General features: G+C 39.4%; 1 protein-coding gene across 1 annotated transcript; it reads right to left on the minus strand.

Annotated features, from left to right (window-relative positions):
* Positions 1-2,609: 2,609 nt before the first annotated feature.
* LOC105538471 (cancer/testis antigen 55-like) lies at positions 2,610-17,710 on the minus strand. Its single transcript, XM_011978338.1, has 6 exons — positions 17,587-17,710; positions 16,111-16,295; positions 6,483-6,627; positions 4,288-4,400; positions 3,403-3,590; positions 2,610-3,117 (listed from the first exon to the last, which is right to left on the minus strand). The coding sequence occupies exons 1-6, from the start codon at positions 17,708-17,710 to the stop codon at positions 3,048-3,050; spliced, it is 825 nt and encodes a 274-aa protein (XP_011833728.1). The 3' UTR covers positions 2,610-3,047.
* Positions 17,711-18,055: the final 345 nt, after the last annotated feature.

The raw sequence follows: 18,055 nt of genomic DNA on the forward strand, positions 1-18,055 counted from the left end.
TGCAGGGATCAAACTTGCTGGCAGAGAAGCTACAGGTAGATTCCAGCACCAGGAAGACAGGTCTCTGCTGAGAGAATACTGCAGAACAAAGAAGGGGCTCTTCTATACTACCCTGCTGAAAACATTGTGAATGATCTCTTGTGGTGGCAGGTGCCTCCAGAGGCTGGGAACACATCAGATAAGAAATGGCTGCTGGGCTTGAGTGTCAGGGGATAAATTCCGCTGGGCCACAGAGCAGCTGTGTGCCCTCTCTTTCCTGTTTGCATCCATGACTTGGCTATAGAATGGACACGACACCACTGGGACTTCTTTCATAGGATTCTTTGTGAGGATTAAATGACGTGTGTGTCCCAAGGCCCTTAGTCCAGTGCTTGGCATATACAAGGGCTGGACACAAAGTAGATTAACAGCAATTCTGAACAGGGATGCCATGCACCCCATTAAACCTTCTCACGTTTTCACTTCTCCCATGAGCAAAATGCACACCTTCACAAGTATCCATGAAGCAACCATTCACTGCCAGATTCCAGCAAAGATATAATCATGTGATTTGCTTTCTTGGCTTCTAATGACCTGCATGTTTCACCCTCAAATCGGGGAGACTGAGTCCGACTGAAAATATTGAAAACAATCTGTCCGTGGTTATGGCCATCAAAAACCTCTTATCACAAACACCTGCTTACTTTTCTTTATGTCACTAATTGCTAGACAGAAATTCTTATTCATATGCTTATCAGAGTGTTGTCTGTCTCTTCACCCTTTTGTGTCAGCTTCATGACTGCAGACACAGTCTGTTCGTTGTCACTTTTTTGTCTGCTGGGACCTCAGCATCTACAACAGTGCTGGGCACATGGAAGGTTCTCAATAAATACCCCAGCAATTAATTGAATCAGAAAAGGGTAACATCCTGAACCATTCCAGGCAACCTGAGAAAGGATCTGGCTTTAAGGCAATTCACACCTAATCTGAATACTTTGCTTTCCTATATGCATCTGTCTAAACAGTATTTGGCCTTATTCAGGGTAATGTTACAGCCGGCTGTAAACGTAAGAGCTGTAGCTCCGAAGACACTAGATCCCAGCTCAACTCAGCTTTTTCCTGGTTTTGCAACCTGTCCCCAGGAGTCTGACCACAGCAGAAACTTAGAATGATTATAGACCAATATGTTGGGTTCTCTTGCATATCAGTGACTCAGTCTCCCTTGTGTACATGAGCTGCGCCATGGAGTAAAATGTTTCTCCTTCCATTACAAAAGCTACACTGGAAATAAGTATGGACTAGTGTTTAGACAATATTTCTATAAAAATAAAATGACAAGGTTTAGATGACATGTACCAATACCTATATTATTCATTATGATTTAATGGATGGGGACAATTCTCATCCATGGGAATTTTGGGATCCTCATGGGATGGGAGTTTTCTGAATCCATACCTTTGCTTTTCAAAACACAATGAGTGTATGGATTGCTTTTATTTGTTACAGGATGTCAATATCTGCTCTCTGTTGTCTTAGCTGGGTCCACTATGACACAGTACCACAGACATTTATATTGCACAGTTCTGGAGAATGGGAGGTCCAAGAAGAAAGTGCTGATTGATTGGGTTCTGGGCAAGGGCTCTCTTTCTGGTTCGAAGATTGTCAACTTCTGGCTGTTTCCTCCCGTGGAGGAGTGGGAGCAAATGCTGGCTTCTCTTTCTCTTCTTCTAAGGATACTAATCCCATTATGGGGCTCTACTCTCATGACCCTATCTAAGCCTAATAGCCTACCAAAGGTCCCACTTCCATGTACGATCACATTGAGGATTACGGCTTCAACAAAGGAATTTTTGGGAAACACAGATGTTCAGTCCCCCTAACCACTGTGAGGTATGTTCTTCATGCTGTCAAAATAACTTGTACCATTCTTTTTGTTTCCTTTCTATTTATTTATTTATTTATTTTTGAGATGGAGTCTCCCTGTGTCACCCAGGCTGGAGTGTGGTGGTGCAATTTTGGCTCACTGCTACAACCTCGGCCTCCTGGATTCAAAGGATTCTCCTGCCTCAGCCTCCCCGAGTAGCTAGGACTACAGGTGCGTGCCACCAAGCTCACATACATTTTCTTGTATTTTTAGTAGAGATGAGGTTTCACCATGTTGACCAGGCTGGTGTAAAACTCTTGACCTGAGGTGATCTGCCCACCTTGGCCTCCCAAAATGCTGGGATTACAGGCATGAGCCATGTGCCTGGCCACCTTTTCTTTTCCTTCAATGGAACTTCAACAATGGTGAAATTATGAATCACAGGACTCAGGGTAAGTTCACAATGACACTCAAGCTATGCCCAAAGCTCTGAATATATCCCTTTCCCTAGGTCACAGCTGCCTGGCTAAATGTTCTGTTAGACGAAAGCATGAAGTTTCATGGGGTGTACTTGTGGGATTTTAGTATAACCCTTCCCAGTGGGTAAGCAGCTTGTCCTTCCCTCGAGGGACTCTGTGTTTGTACGTTTCTTCATGACTTCAACTATTCTGCACCTCTGCAACAAAGTGGCTCACAGAGGCTCATATACAGCAGAGTCGGCTTTCTATGGTTGTTTGTGTTGTTTAAAAATCAACAGAGGTCTTAATGCATTGCTCAACAATTTTATTCCTAAGAAACCAGTGATGAATGAACCACAGCTAAACATCGTTGCTGGCCCAATCATTCAGTCATTGAACTTAACATTTTATCTGCCCCTTGAGTCTTCCAGGCACTCTTCTAAGTGCTTGGTGATGCTTTGATGAAAACAGAAAAAACAAACAAACAAACAAAGAAAAAAAACAAAAAACAAACAAACAAACAAAAAACAGACCAGAAGACATCCTGCCACTGTGGAGTTTACATTCTAGTATGGGGAAGAAGGAACAAGGGAAACAATAAACATCGCAAGTTATGAGGGTGACAGAAGATGAAAGAGGCTATGGAGCAATACAGATTGTACAGACAGCATAACGGGGCTCAAAACTGAAGTCAAATTGTAACTTTAAATCATGCCTTTAACATGCTGTCCCTGCTGTCTTTTCAGTTAAACGCTTTGGCTCCGACGTTCCCTTTTGGGCCATCCCAGGCCTCTGTCATCCTGGAATCTGCTGCTCCTAATGAGAGACATAAAATTCAAATTTAATGGCAGTGTTCATTTTAACTAAGAACTCCTTTCCTTCAGTGACTAGCAAGCTAATTTAGCATGCTTTTTAATTGATAAGTTATTTCCCTAAGCTGGGTTCATGGTCCAATTGAACTGGCCAGTATCTCAATTAGATTTGCCAGGAAAGTCATATATAAAATACTGTTTAGGCTTACTAAGCTAACCTTTTCAGTTAAACCAACCCCTTTACTGCTTATAAAGGAAAGATAAACAGATTAAAATGCTTTGTCATTACAATTTTTGCGCTGGGGTGACAGAAACCGCTCTCCAATTACAGCAGAACTGAACGTTCTCCACCATGACCACATTGACGATATCGTCTACTTGAGGTACGTATCCATCAGGAATTTTCACAGACTCCAAGGTGAAAAAGATAGTATAATCTATCATCCCATTTCTTCCATGTATGCTAGTAATGCGGACCTGTGAGTACAAATAATGGAAATGATTATGAAAAAGTCTGATAATCACTGTAACCTGCTGTGCACCTCCTCCATTCTGGGTCATGCATGAGTGCAGGCGACTTTGATGCAAATCAATGATTCCCAACCTGGTTGGCTCATTGCTAACACCAGGGGTACATTGTAAGAATACCCATGTCCATGCTGCACCTCAGACCAATTAAATCAGATTCTCCAGAGATGAGACCGGAGTCTCTGATGAGAAATCCTGCTCTAAATATTACCAAAATATGTTCATTACCCTCTATTGCCCTGAACTGCCTGCTCATATTCAGACTCCAATAACTAAATCGTTCTCAGCATTTACTGGTAAGCTCAAGTCCCACAATATACCCCGCTCATTCTTTCCCTACAATTTTTCTGGCACAAAGATTGTTTTTCTTCCTCCTGTTGTTGGAAGATTCTAATAACATTTGGGTATCGAGTAAAATGCACAATTTATAACTTAATCATGTGCTTGTTCCACATAATTTTCTAATTATTTCCTTTGGGAAGTCCTGCCTTTTCAATAAGAAAAGTGGCTCCTTCGTTGGCAAAGAATGTATTTCTTCATATTTTCTGTTATTCCCATTACGCCCAACAGAATCCTGGGCACAAAAATTACCACCAAAGGAAGTGTTATCAGAAACTGATGACGGGAGGAACCGGAAAGAAATTACCTCTTCCACATGAACACAACGGGTGGGCTTCACAGAGCTTGCCTTGATGTTTGAGATGCTTAGCTCGGTGGCATATTCAACTTCTAACAAGTCACCCTTATAAGGCACAAAATCTAAAACAGTCATGGAGAAATACGAGTGTCATGATCTCTTAACTAGGTCACGTTTAATTTCACACGTTATTTGATAGTGTACTACTTTAAAGTCAGTTCTGCTAGAACTAAAGTCCATTTTGCACATATTTAAACAGATACACTGTAAATCTCTAAGTTCGAAAAGATGTTTATAAGTCTTAGGCATTGATTCTCCTCCACTGATTTAACAAAGTCAAATGGAGGAAAGTGTGAACCATGCATCACAGTTAATCTAAGGGAGCAGCACAGGATTTACTAAACAAGTTGTTCCTGTTCACAACTCCTTAGTGAGAGGCAGTCAAAAGTATAGGTAAGAGCACAAGTTTGAACCTGGCTACGTGGCTTCAAATCTTGACACTGCCACTCACTCAGCTGTCAACCTTAGCCAAGGTGCTTAATCTGTCTGTGCCTCATTTTCTTCATCTATAAAATGAGAAGCACGAGAAGTAGCCTTCATGATACACAGGTGCTGTGAGAATTAGTTGATATGTGCGATACACACAGGATCATCGCTGGCACATAGTAACCACCAAATAACTGTTGATTGGTAGTAGTGGTTGCAGTACCACTAGGAAATGTTACTTTCAGAATCAATGAATTTCCCCTGATGTTGTGTTCAGCTGATGAACTCTTAAGTCTGTGCCTTACGGGTTATAGTTAAGACCACGGAGTTTCAAACCGAAGTTTACAGTAAGTTAAAAGTGAGTCACAGGATAACAAAGTTACATGAAAGAATGTGGAGCAAATGAAAATCCCAACTGCAAGTGAGACAGTAAATTGCCACAATGACTCCAGAAAACTAGCAATATCAACAAAGTGAAACAATTCTCCACCTTAGGATCCAGCATTGTAGAATGACACTAGACACAGTGTTAGACTTCTTCTCTCTCTCTCTCTCTCTGTTAATTTACACACATTTCTTTAGTGTGTGTGTACCGTATATCTATGGGCCAATGACTCTAAAATGTATATGCCTCCAACTCTAACCAACCTCAGGTTCAATTCTCCATATGCTTACATCAATCTAAGGTGTGTAAAGTTGAGCTGTTGGTATTCTCAGTATTCACCAACTTTTGCTTGCCTCAGTCATCTACGTCACAAACTGGCCACTCCACCCTCACCACTGCTCAAACAAAAGACTTTGGAGGTACCTTGGACTCATCTTTCCTCCACATCAAAGATCTAATCCATTACCTCCTGGGTTCTTCTCTAACTTCAAAATATATCCAGAGTCAACTCAATCCTCAGGTCCTCCACTTGTCCATTTTCATTCACATCTCTATCAACTCTCACCAGGAATATTACAACATTATCCTGACTGATTTCCTGACTCCACCCTTTCCCTCATAGTCTCTTCTCAACAAAGCAGACAGTGTCAACATCTTAAAACAAAATTCAGGTCAGAGTCCTGTTTTTGCACAAAAGAAACAAATTAGCAAGCTGCCTGGGGAAGCAGAACTATTCTCCCCCTTTTTACCCAAGCTATATGACTGCTGCAATAGACAAAAGTAACAAAAAAAAGTATATCTTTGGGTAGAAGCTAAATATTAGAACACATCTGCTGATTACAAAGAGAATTCAACAACACACACACACACACACACACACACACAGCCACAAGGCACTATCTCCAATTCTGTTTAAAGCATTTGAAGTGCATTCTTTTAAAATTTGGTAGTCTACTCTGTCACAGAAACTTCTCTAGTAACCAACCACAGAAATGATCCCTGCAAGTATAGTCTCTGAAGGGTATTAAAAATAGCGTCTCTATGTACTTGTAGGATTGTTTTCTTGATTAGAGATTAAATTATCATGTGAATGAAAAATATATCCAGGCATTACTGAGGGAATCAAACAAATGAACACACAATAGACGACAGCAGACATTTTAAAATACTGCCTATTTGCCCCTATATTGTACATAATTTCAACTGGAAAGGTTTACCTCTAATATTGAAGAGCCATTGACTGAAGCAAAGTACACTGTAAAGGTTGTTCTAGGACTAAAATCCTCTCAAAAAATTAAGAATTACATCATATATCTCAAAATCTAAATCATACCTTCAGCAGCAATGTCTACGGAGCAATAAATGCTGTCACTAACATAAATAGTATCTTCACTTATAGAAGTAACACATGCAATTAAAAGTCTGGTTCCTGAGTCTGAGGGTCCAGCACCGTAAAGACAGTGAGGCACAACATCCACCTGTAAGATTTACAAAAGAGTTACTTCAAAAATAATACAAATTTAAGCATGAGAACTTACATGGTTAAAACACTGGTATCCAAAAATATTTTCAACAGCCATCCTAAACACTGGTGAATATAGTTCATGTGGTAAATGGACCACAGACTTGAGATGATGGTAAATATCATGTGTGTGCTTCAGGAATTGTGAAATGTATCCCAAAATATTAATTGCATACCCAAGTTTAATGCCCTCGAACCACTAGATTCCCAGATTTAAAAAATATCATCCTTTACCTGCAGGAATTTGCAGTGAAATGACGGTAAAGTGGAAAGATACCTAGTCGTAAGCAAGTTGCGATGAAGGATATAAAACTAGCTCAAAGACGGTTTCTGTGAATTATCTAGAGGGAGAACATTTCAGACAGGGAGAAAATAGCGGCATTGCTTGGGGGAAGTCAGATTTGTGCTGGGTTGTGAAAGAAGACAGAGGTGTAACCTTGTAAACAGGGGTAGAGGAGCAGGGAGACAGAGAGGAAAAACAACAGAAGTTAGGAGCCTAGGGAGCAAAACCCTAACATTCGAGATCCAGGCCTAGGAGAGAGAAGCACAAGATAAAGTTGGAACAATACCCTCAACTGGGGGAGGTTCAATAAACCAGGTCAAATTAGGGCTTTACTTTATCTACAATAGAGAAGCATACAAACCTTTTTCCTTATTGGAAGTGTAATAGTCCTTATTTTATAATCCTTAAAACTTACAGAAATAATGCAAGTTCATTATACTAAACGTAGAAAAAAAAGCAGATAAGCAGACAGCAAAAAGCAGTTACCCCATAATCCATATTCCATTACCGAGAGACCACCAGGGACTACATTTTGGCAGTAACACTCATCCTTATGTTTTCACCTATGCACAAATACATATATATCAGTTTTAAAAGCAAATTAGCACTGTATTCGGTATTAAAATATCACCTAAAATGAACACAAAAGTTTTTAAATAACACGAGAAGGGAAGGAGTCATAGGGAATCCCAGTTAATGGATGTGCTGTAATTTACTAACCCAATTCCACGTAATTAGACATTTTGCTTGTGTCCTAACATTTGGACTACTTGTCTGACTTAACTATAGGATAAACTCCTAGGGTTGGAATTTTTTGTTCAAAGACTTCTGATGGAAACTTGAGCCACTGAGTCGTAATTGATTTTCATGGTTTTAAAAATACCCTAGTTTGCTGCTCTTCACATTTCCTAACTGGTGTCTTTCCGGCTGTCAATACCAATCTGATGTTTATTTCTCCCTCACTTACTGTCATGAGGAATGAGGCATTAGCTTCCCGTCCACTATCTACCACCACTTCTGTCGGTATCCCAGTGGATGACCCACAGCACCCTTGGAGCTCTCTGTTCTTTGACTCCACACCAACTCACAGACATACTGCAGACTAAAGCTTTGCCCATGTTTCGTGGCTCCCAACACTGTTTCTTATGCCTTGGAAATACCACCAACACAACAGCAGGTACAAACAGATACAAATGTTTGTGGTAATGTGTTGTATGACATAAGTGGCATTTCAATACGATAGGGGCGAAGTGGATTATCCAATTAATGTTGAGGGCAACTGAATAGCCAGTAATGAAACAAGACTCAGATCCTTCTCTCAGTCGTATACACAGAAAACAAACCCAGGCTGACTGTATGTTTAGATATCAATAAATTAATGACTTTCAGAAGAAAAGTTAAGTGAATACTCGTGTAAATTATGTGCTAGAATTAGTCTAAGGAAACATCCTGAACACAGAAGTCACATGGACAAGATGGACATATTTATAGTATGTAAAAATTAAACAGATGGAGGAGGAAGGGAGCAAGATGGAGAAATGGAACTGTCCAGTGATCGTCCTCCTGCAGAAACATCAATGTGAAAAACTATCCTTGTATGAAAATACCGTCACTTGAGAGAAGAAAACCAGGTGAGAGGCCATGGTACCCGGTTATAGCATGAAAATAAGAAAAGATGCATTGAAGAGGGTAGTAAAGACAGTTTTACATTACCCACATCACCCCTTCCCCAAACTTCAACAGCACAGCATGGAGACAGATACCATCCACCTGGAGGAAAGAGAGTAGCAAGCATAGGACATTGCCTTGGAACCCAATAGCAGGCCTTTCACACTATGTGCCACCACTTGACAGAAGCCCATGTCCCCTGACTCCAAGATGGTACTTGTGGACCAAATCTCTAGACTCACCCTGGCACCAGACAGGAAGCCACAGACACAGCAAAACAAACTCAATACCTGGCCCACATCTCTGCCAGTGATTCCACTGGCCTTATGCTCAGAATATTCTACTACAACAGGGAGTTGTCAGTGAATGGAGCCTTGGATTCCAGTCTTGCAAGGCACCAGACTCAATAGCTAAGGGAGTGCATGCCATTGAAGCATCTGTCACTGTGTCCCTGGGATTAGGAAGCCCCCAAGTGCTTCAATAGCTGCAGTGTTCACAAACATAAGGACCAAAAGAGACCTATATAGCGTTTCCGGACAGGCTTACTGCTAAAGGATGTCCCCTAAAAGCTAGACTGCAAAGACTGAAATGAATACCTACTTCTTCAATATGCAGATATAAACACATGACCACAAAGATCAAGAACAATAAGGAAAACATGACATCACCAAACTGACAAAACAAGGCGCCAGCAATTGACCCTAGAGTGATAGGAATGTATGAGTTGTTTAACAAATAATTCAAAATATCTATTTTCCACATGCTCTGTGAACCTCAAAAACAATTACGGAGAAATGATTGAGACTTTACCAGAGTAATTTGAGAGAAAGATTGAAGGAACTTAAAAAGCCAAACAAATCCTGAAATCAAAAAATACAATGAAGGAAGTACACAATAGAGAACATCCAGAGGAAAATTGATTGAGCAAAATAAAGAATCTGTAAACTTGGAGACAGCTTCATTGAAAATACTCAGTCAAAGGAGACAAAAGAAAAAGGAGGGACACAAAAGGAAAAAAAAACTTATTGGATTTTTGGGCAATATCAACAGGGCAATAGTATGAGTCATTCACATTCAAGAGGAAGGAGAGATTGAAAAAGGGGTAGAAAGATTATTTAAAAAATAATAACAGAGAGCCATCCAAACCCAGAGAAAGTTACAAACGTCTAGGTATTGGAAGACCAAAGTTCTGCAGTAAGATACGATCCAAACAGATTACGTCATGACATATTAAAATCAAAGTGTCAAAGATGAAAGAAAAAGAGAGGATCCCGACAGCTCCAAGAGGAAAGACGTGAATCACATATGAGGCAGTTGCAATATGCCTACCAGAACACTTCGCAGCAGAAGCGTAATAGGCCAGAAGAGAGTGGGATGATATATTCAAAGAGCTGAAGGAAAAAAAAAAAATCTCTAACCAAGAATAATGTACCAAGAAGTGAAGGGGAGATAAAGACTTTTACAGAGAAATCACAGCTGAGAAACTTCATCACCGCCACAACTGTCTTACAAGAAAGCCTATGGAGAGTTCTTCCAGCTGACATAAGTGTGCTAATGAGTAATGCAAAAACATCTGGAGGTATAAAACTCACTAGTGAAAGTAACCACACCAATTCAGAATACTCTAATATGGTAACAATGGTGTCCAGATCTCTTATATCTTTCACATAATGGTTAAGGAACGGAACTAGTAAAAATAAAATAAGCACAATAATTTGTTAAGGGATATAAAACATAAACAGGTGTAAAGTGTAAAACATAAAACTCAAAATCCGAGGGTGGAGTTAAATGGTAGAGTGTTTTTATTTTGTGATCAAAGTTATGTTATCAGTAAAATAAACTGTTGTGATTATGTTTTTGTAAGCGTCATACTAACCACAAAGAAAAAAATCATGTAATAGACACATTTTAAAATATCAAGTAAACAAAATATACTAATAGAGAAAAATCTCTTATCCATCAAGACAGACAGTAAAAGAGGAAGAAGAAAGGCAGAATTTACCTACAAAATAAGTAGAAAAAAATTGTCTAAATGACAACAATAAATCCTTACCTATCAATAATTACCTTGATAGAAATAGATGACATTCTCCAACTAAAATACAGAGAGTAGCTGAATGGATTAAAAACAACAATAACCAAACCTATGAGAGACCCACTTCTCCTTAAAGGACATTCGTAAACTGAAAGTGAAGACATGAAAAAAGATATTCTTCCATGTAAAAGGAAACCAAAAGAGAGCAGGAGCAGCTAAACTGATTTCAAATAAAATAGGCTTTAAATCGCAAACTGTAAAAAGAGACCAAGAAGATCATTATATAATGATGACGGGGTCAATTCATCAAGAGGATATAATGATTTTCAAAAATATGCACCCAACATAGCAGCGCTTAAATATATGAAGCAAATATTAAGGTCCAAATGCTGAGATAGAGTGCAATGCAATAATAGTAGGTGACTTCAATATCCAACTTGCAACAATGAATAGATTGTTCAGACAGAACATTGACCCCACAAAAAGTGAGATTTATCTGCACCCCGGAGCAAATGAACCTAACAGTCATTTACAGAATATTCCATCCAAATACTGCAAAACACATATTCTTTCCAACTGCATGTGGAACATTCTGGAGGATAGATTATGGGGCAGGCCACAAAACAGGTACTAGCAAATTAACGGAGTTTGAAATAACATCAAATCACTTCTTTAACCACAATGGTAAAACACTAGGAATCAATAAAAGAAGGAACTTTGGAAACTTTAAAAGTAGATGGAAATTAAACAACATTCTCCTAAATAACCAATGGGTCAATGAGGAAATTTAAAGAAAAGTGTAAAACATTTCTTGAGATAAAGCAAAATGAAGGCACAACACATGAAAACCCATGAAATACAGCAAAAGCAATTCTAAAAGTGAAGTTTACATCAATAAAGCCTACCTCAGAAGAAAAGATACATCTTAAATAAACAACCTCACACTGCACCTTGAGGAACAAGAAAAAATATATAATTCAAAAGTAGTAGGACATAAATCATAAAAGTCACAGCAGAAATAAATGAAATAGACATGAGAAGAACAATACAAATATCAATGAAACTATGAGTTGGTTTCTTGAAGAGGTAAAGCAAATCAACAAAACTTTAGCTAGACTAAGGAAAAAAGAGAATATTCAAATAAATAAAATCAAAGTTGAAAAAGGATTTTTTCAATTGACATCACCAAAATAAAATGGATCATAAGGACTATTGTGAACAATCATCTGCCTACAAACAGGACAAGCCAGAAGAAATGGATACATTCCTGGACACATACAACCTATCAGGATGTAATGGTGAAGAAATGGAAACTCTGAACAGACAATTAACGAGTGAGGAAAGTGATACAGTAATAAAAAATCCCCCATCAATTAAGAGTCTAAGACAGAATTACCTCCCTTCTTAATAATACCAAATTTATAAATAAAGAAGAATTAATAGCTCTACTTTTAAAACTATTCCAAAACCAAAAACAAAAACAAAACAAGAAAGGAACACTTCCAAATGCATTCTATCACACCTGCATTACCCTGGTAGAAAACCCAGACAAGGAGACAGAAAGAAGAGAAAACAAGAAAACTACATGCCAAAATTCCTGATGAACACAGTTGCAAAAATCTTTAAGAAAGTATTAGTAAACCAAATTCAACAGCACATTAAAAACATCATTCATCGTGTTCCAGAGGGATTCATCCTGGGATGTAAGGAAGTTTCAACATGCACAAATCAATAAATGTGACATATCGCATGAATGAAGCACAAAAGCCATAGGATCATTCCAATTTAAGCAGGAAAAGCATTTGACCGAATTCCACATCCCTCTGTGATAAAAACTCCACAAACTTGATATAGAAGGAGTGCACCTCAACACAATAAAGGTCATATATGGTAAACACACAGGTAACATAATACTGAATGGGGGAAATGTTGCAGGCTTTTCCTCTAAGACCTAAAGCAAGACAGAAATGTCCACTTTTGCCCATTCTATCACACATAGTTCTGGAAGTGCTAGCCAGAGAAATTAGGCAAGAAGAAACAAAAGGTATCTAAATTTAAAAGGAAGAATTTAGATTGGCCCTGTTTGCAGACGGGAAACTCTTACATATAAATAACCCTGAAGACACCACTGAAAAGCTTCTAGGTCTAATAAACAAATTCAGGAAAGTGGCACAACACACAAATAACATGCAAGAATCAGTAGCATTTCTACACACCAATACTGAACTATCAGAAAAATATATCAAGAAACAATCCCATTTAGAACAACTTCAAAAAAAATAAAATAGGAATAAATTTAACCAAGGACGTGAAGGATTGCAACACTGAAAACTATATATAAACCATTGACGAAGGAAATTGAATGAGGCAGGAATGAATGGAAATGTATCATGTGTTCATGGACAAGAAGAATAAATATTGTTAAAATGTCTGTATCCTAAAGAAATCTACAGATTCAATGCAACTGCTATGAAAATACCAATGACATTCTTCTTGGAAATAGAGGAAACACTCCTAAAATTTGTATGGAACCACAAAAGATTCCAGATAGCCGAAGCAGTCTGAAATACAAAGACAAAGCTGGAGGCATCACACTACTTGATGTCAAAACATATGACAAAACTATAGTAAGCATAACAGCATAGTACCAGTATAAAAACAGATACATCAACCAATGGAGCAGAATACACAGACTGGAATGAAATTCGTGCATTTACAGTCAACTGATTTTCGACAAAAGGCCCGAGAACACATAATGTTGAGAAAGTACAGTCTCTTCAATTAATGATGTTGAAAATAACTGAATATTCATCTGAGAAAAATGAATTTCCACCCTTATCTCTCAGCATGTATATAAATCAACTCAAAATGACTTAAAGCTTTAAAAGGAAGACACAAACCTATGAAACTACAAGAATGAGACATAGGGGGAAAGCTCCATGACACTGTTCTGGGCTATGATATTTCAAAAATAGGACCTCAAAAGCAAAGGCAACAAAAGAAAAAACAGACCAATGGGAGGTTACATCGAACTAAAAAGCTTTGATACCACAAAGGAAACCATCAAAGAGTGGAGAGATAATCTATAGGACAGGAGAAAACATTGGCAATCTATACATCTAGTAAGGGATCAGTTTCCAAAATGTATGAATAACTTCAACAACTCAATAGCAAGAAATCAAATAATCCTATTAAAAATTAGCAAAAGACCTGAATAGACATTTCTCAAAAGGAGACATACAAATGGCCAACAGGCATATGAAAAAACGCTCACCTTCTTTAACATTGGGATAATGCAAATCAAAACCATAGAGGTACCACCTCACGCATGTTAAAATGGCTAACACTAAAAAGAAAAGAGATAACAAGTGGTGGCAAGGATGTGAAGAAATTGGAACATTTATGCACGGTTTGTGGGATATAAATTGTTACAGCCATTAAGGAAAACAGTATGGAGGTTCCCCAAAATTTTAACAATGGAACTATCACACTATCCATGAATCCCACTACTGAGCATGTATTCAAAGAGAGTGTCATCAGTGTGTCAAAGAGATGTCATCACTTCCATGTTTATTGCAACCCTATTCACAATAGGCAAGAAACAAAAGCAAAGTAAGCGTCCATATACGGATGAGTGGATAAAGGAAATGTGGTCTAAATATACAATGGAATACCATTCAGCCATAAAACACAACTAAATCTTGCCATTTGGGATAACATGGATGAACCTGAAGAATGATATGTAAGTGAAATACACCAGTCACACAAAGACAAATATTGCATAGTCACATTAAATTGAGGATTATAAAGAAGTTGCTCTTATAGCAGTGTAGAGTAGAATAGTGATTACCAGAAGCTTGGTTTGTTAGGGTGGATGGAGGAATGAGGAGATGTTGTTGAAAGAAGATATAATTACAGTTATAAAGAAGGAACCTTTTTTTTTTAATCTAACCCAACTTTCCAATTTATTAAAAATTGAAGGAACCTTTTTTAACTGTCCAGAATGGGCAAATATCTACAAACAGAAACTGGATAAGTGATTGCCTGGGACTGGATGTTACGGGGGGAGGGGACAGTTGGGAGAGCACGAAGGAATGGAAAAAGACTACGAATGGTTATGGAGTTTCCTTTTTGAGTGATGAAAATGTTCTAAGATTGTTTGTGGTGATGGTTGCCTAACTCTGTGACCAAATTAAAACTACTGTATTGTACCCTTTAAATGAGTGAATTGCATGGTCTTGTGACTTATATCTCAATAAATGCTGTAAAAGAATGAAAGACTTAAAGCAAAGGAAAAAGATGGTATCGGACGAAATACTACAAGGGCTTCTAATACAAACTTTCCTGTTAAAAATCTAATTTTCCTACCACAGAGATAGCCGTAAATATCCCTAATGTATAAGTAGTTCTAAGAAAGGAAACTTGCTATAATCTTATTAAGACCCTTAATAATTCCAAATGAATGATGAGACTGCTTTTCCCTTCTCATATTTGCAAAGATTCAGATTGATAATATTGCTGTCCTTGCCTATATGGGCAGATGGGCAGTCTCACAGCCTATTGCTGAGAGAATCAATCAGTACAATAGAGCTAAAGAATAATTCCGTAGTAGCCACTGAATGGATAAATATCTGGACTCAGGTGACATTGTCAGGACTCCTTAAACTTGCAAAATGTTATTGAATTTTACCCTTAAGAGAGTTTTGTGATTTGTGAATTATACTTCCACGAAGCTCTTTTAAAAATGTCTACAGACCGGGCGCGGTGGCTCAAGCCTGTAATCCCAGCACTTTGGGAGGCCGAGACGGGTGGATCACGAGGTCAGGAGATCGAGACCATCCTGGCTAACACGGTGAAACCCCATCTCAACTAAAAAAATACAAAAAACTAGCCGGGCGAGGTGGCGGGCGCCTGTAGTCCCAGCTACTCGGGAGGCTGAGGCAGGAGAATGGCATGAACCTGGGAGGCAGAGCTTGCAGTGAGCTGAGATCCGGCCACTGCACTCCAGCCTGGGCAGCAGAGCGAGACTCCGTCTCAAAAATAAATAAATAAATAAATAAATAAATAAATAAATAAATAAATAAAAATGTCTACAAAGCACATGGTTTGACACAGCAATTCCACTGCTATGAATGCACACTACAGAAAATGTTTTTTTTTTTTTACCTGATGAAAGAAGTTGCAGGATTATATAGAGTTCAATAATTATTATTGTTACCCATATTGTTTAAAGATTAGAAGAATAGATAAGTAATTTTTATGTTTTAAAGCAGAAATCACTACAAATATTGGAACAGAAGAACCTACAGCTTCAGAGGGGTGGGGCTTCAAATTGCAGTTGACATCCACTCTATGGATCACAGCAGAGATGCTGGATTAATATAAGAAAAGAAAGATGCAGAAAGAAAGCCCACTGGCATAAGACACAATTTCCAAATTCATGCACATCTCACCTTGATTGCTCTCAATGCATAAAGTGTTTTATTTTCTTCCACAACCACATTAACTTTTTGTCCAACTTTTAGAGGCACGTTGCCAGTCACAACATCACTACTGAAGTAGATCGACTCATCAATCATGCCATAATCACCACAGAAACTTGTGACAACTCCCTGCACAGTTTTCAACTGGGTGTCACCTACAAGGAAAAGAAACAAAAGTTACATTATTAGCTTCAAATGCAAACATCTACTACAAATATGTCTTACACTCACCATCTGCATAAACCTGGGCAGAGAAGCTTTTTTAATGTCTCTGATCTTGTTTTCATCTGTCAATCCACAGCAATCACGATTTTGCCTAATAGGGTTGTTGTACATTTTTAAAAATTTATTGAAATTTTAATTTTTAAATTTACAATTAATTTTTAATTTTTTCAGCAGAGTCTGGCTCCACTGCCCAGGCTGGAGAGCAATGGCGCAATCTGGGCTCGTGGCAACCTCCGCCTCCTGGGTTCAAGCAGTTCTCATGTCTCAGCCTCCCTACTAGCTGGGACTAGAGGTGCGTGCAGCCACGCCCAGCTAATTTTTGAATTATTGGTAGAGACGGGGTTTTGCCATGTTGCACAGCCTGGTCCCCAACTCCTGGCCTCAAATGATCCATCCACCTGGAACTCCCAAAGAGCTGGGATTACAGGTGTGAGCCACTGTGCCCAGTTTGTGAATATTAACTGACACATGCACATCAACTGTCTAGAGTTGTGAGTGCCTTGCACAAGAGAGTTATCACCATATCTACATATGAGAGTCTTTAAGCTTCTGCTCCTATTATATCCCTTCATCATTATCACCAACATGAAGAGTAGCACCTTCTATAGACACTTAACCATCTCAGCAGACAAAACACTAAAAGATATCTGGAGATTGAAGGCTAGCCCAAAATAAAGTCTGAATGGTTTTCTTTCTTTTGTCTTCTTCATATTATTATTATTTATTTTTATTTATTTTTTAAAATTCTACACAAGCCTAGCTGATAGGCAACATTTAGGAATCTGACTTCAGCAGTCTGCCCACACAACGGGTTCTCTGCCCTCCTATGGGATCAGATAAGTATGAGGCGTCCAATTGGCTTCAAATTACATTCCCGTTTGGGATACAAGCCTAAATTCACTCGCAAATTAGGGAGTTTCTCGCCTACTGGAAATATAAATAGGCATGTGCTGCACAACCACGTGGGGAAATAGCACAGGCGGTACAGTCTCCAAGGTCTTCTCTGTCAACACCTTCTCACTTTAGATGGACAGGAGAGTTTGGGGGTTGGTTCTCAGGAACTTGTTGGGGACTCCGGACACCTCCCCATGCACACACAGAAGATGGAGCCGCCATCATGTGCTGTACCAGCCCGAGTCACCACAGCCTCATGCCAGGGGTGACAGAGCCCCTATTGGGAAGCTTCTGAGGTGGGGGACTACGGGACACACAGAGGAATACCTTGTGGGAGCCCCTGCTGCTGTGGGCCCTGCTGCTGTGGACCCTGCTGCTGTGGGCCCTGCCGCTCTGCGGGGTCAGCCGTCCTCCGAAAAAAGGCCAAAGCAAGTCTCAGAAGCCTGAGCATCGTCCCAGTTATCACCACCAGCCTGGACACCGCTTGTGACAGATGAAGCACAAGACCTCCTCAGTAAAGGAAGCCCTCAGGTCACGGCGTCTCCTCAGGGACTCGCCTCCTGCTTCTCCTCCTCAGCCTCTGTGGGATGGGACCCAGACGTAAGTGAGCCCCCCTCAGGAAAGCCAGGGAAACCGCAGCCACCAAAGGAGCTCACAAGTACCCTTCTGGCTTTTCCCTCTGAGCATGCGCTCATCAGGGCCCACCCTCAACCACTGTCCAGCCAATGCGCGTGCAGTGGGTGGGTGGGCAGGTTCCTGTGGCTATTAAAAGGTGAGGGGCGGGAACCTCGTGGCT

The sequence above is a fragment of the Mandrillus leucophaeus genome, unplaced genomic scaffold (assembly GCF_000951045.1).
Source record: "Mandrillus leucophaeus isolate KB7577 unplaced genomic scaffold, Mleu.le_1.0 Scaffold1032, whole genome shotgun sequence".
NCBI classification, from domain to species: domain Eukaryota; kingdom Metazoa; phylum Chordata; class Mammalia; order Primates; family Cercopithecidae; genus Mandrillus; species Mandrillus leucophaeus.

Bases quoted from the DNA above. Each gene is read 5' to 3' on its own strand.
- LOC105538471 (XM_011978338.1), bottom strand. From the start codon at position 17,710: ATGCTCAGGCTTCTGAGACTTGCTTTGGCCTTTTTTCGGAGGACGGCT. The intron at 16,296-17,586 runs GTATTCCTCTGT...TTTTCCTTGTAG, and splicing joins GCAGCAGGGGCTCCCACAAG to GTGACACCCAGTTGAAAACT. The intron at 3,118-3,402 runs GTAATGACAAAG...GTCTCTCATTAG, and splicing joins GTCACCCCAGCGCAAAAATT to GAGCAGCAGATTCCAGGATG.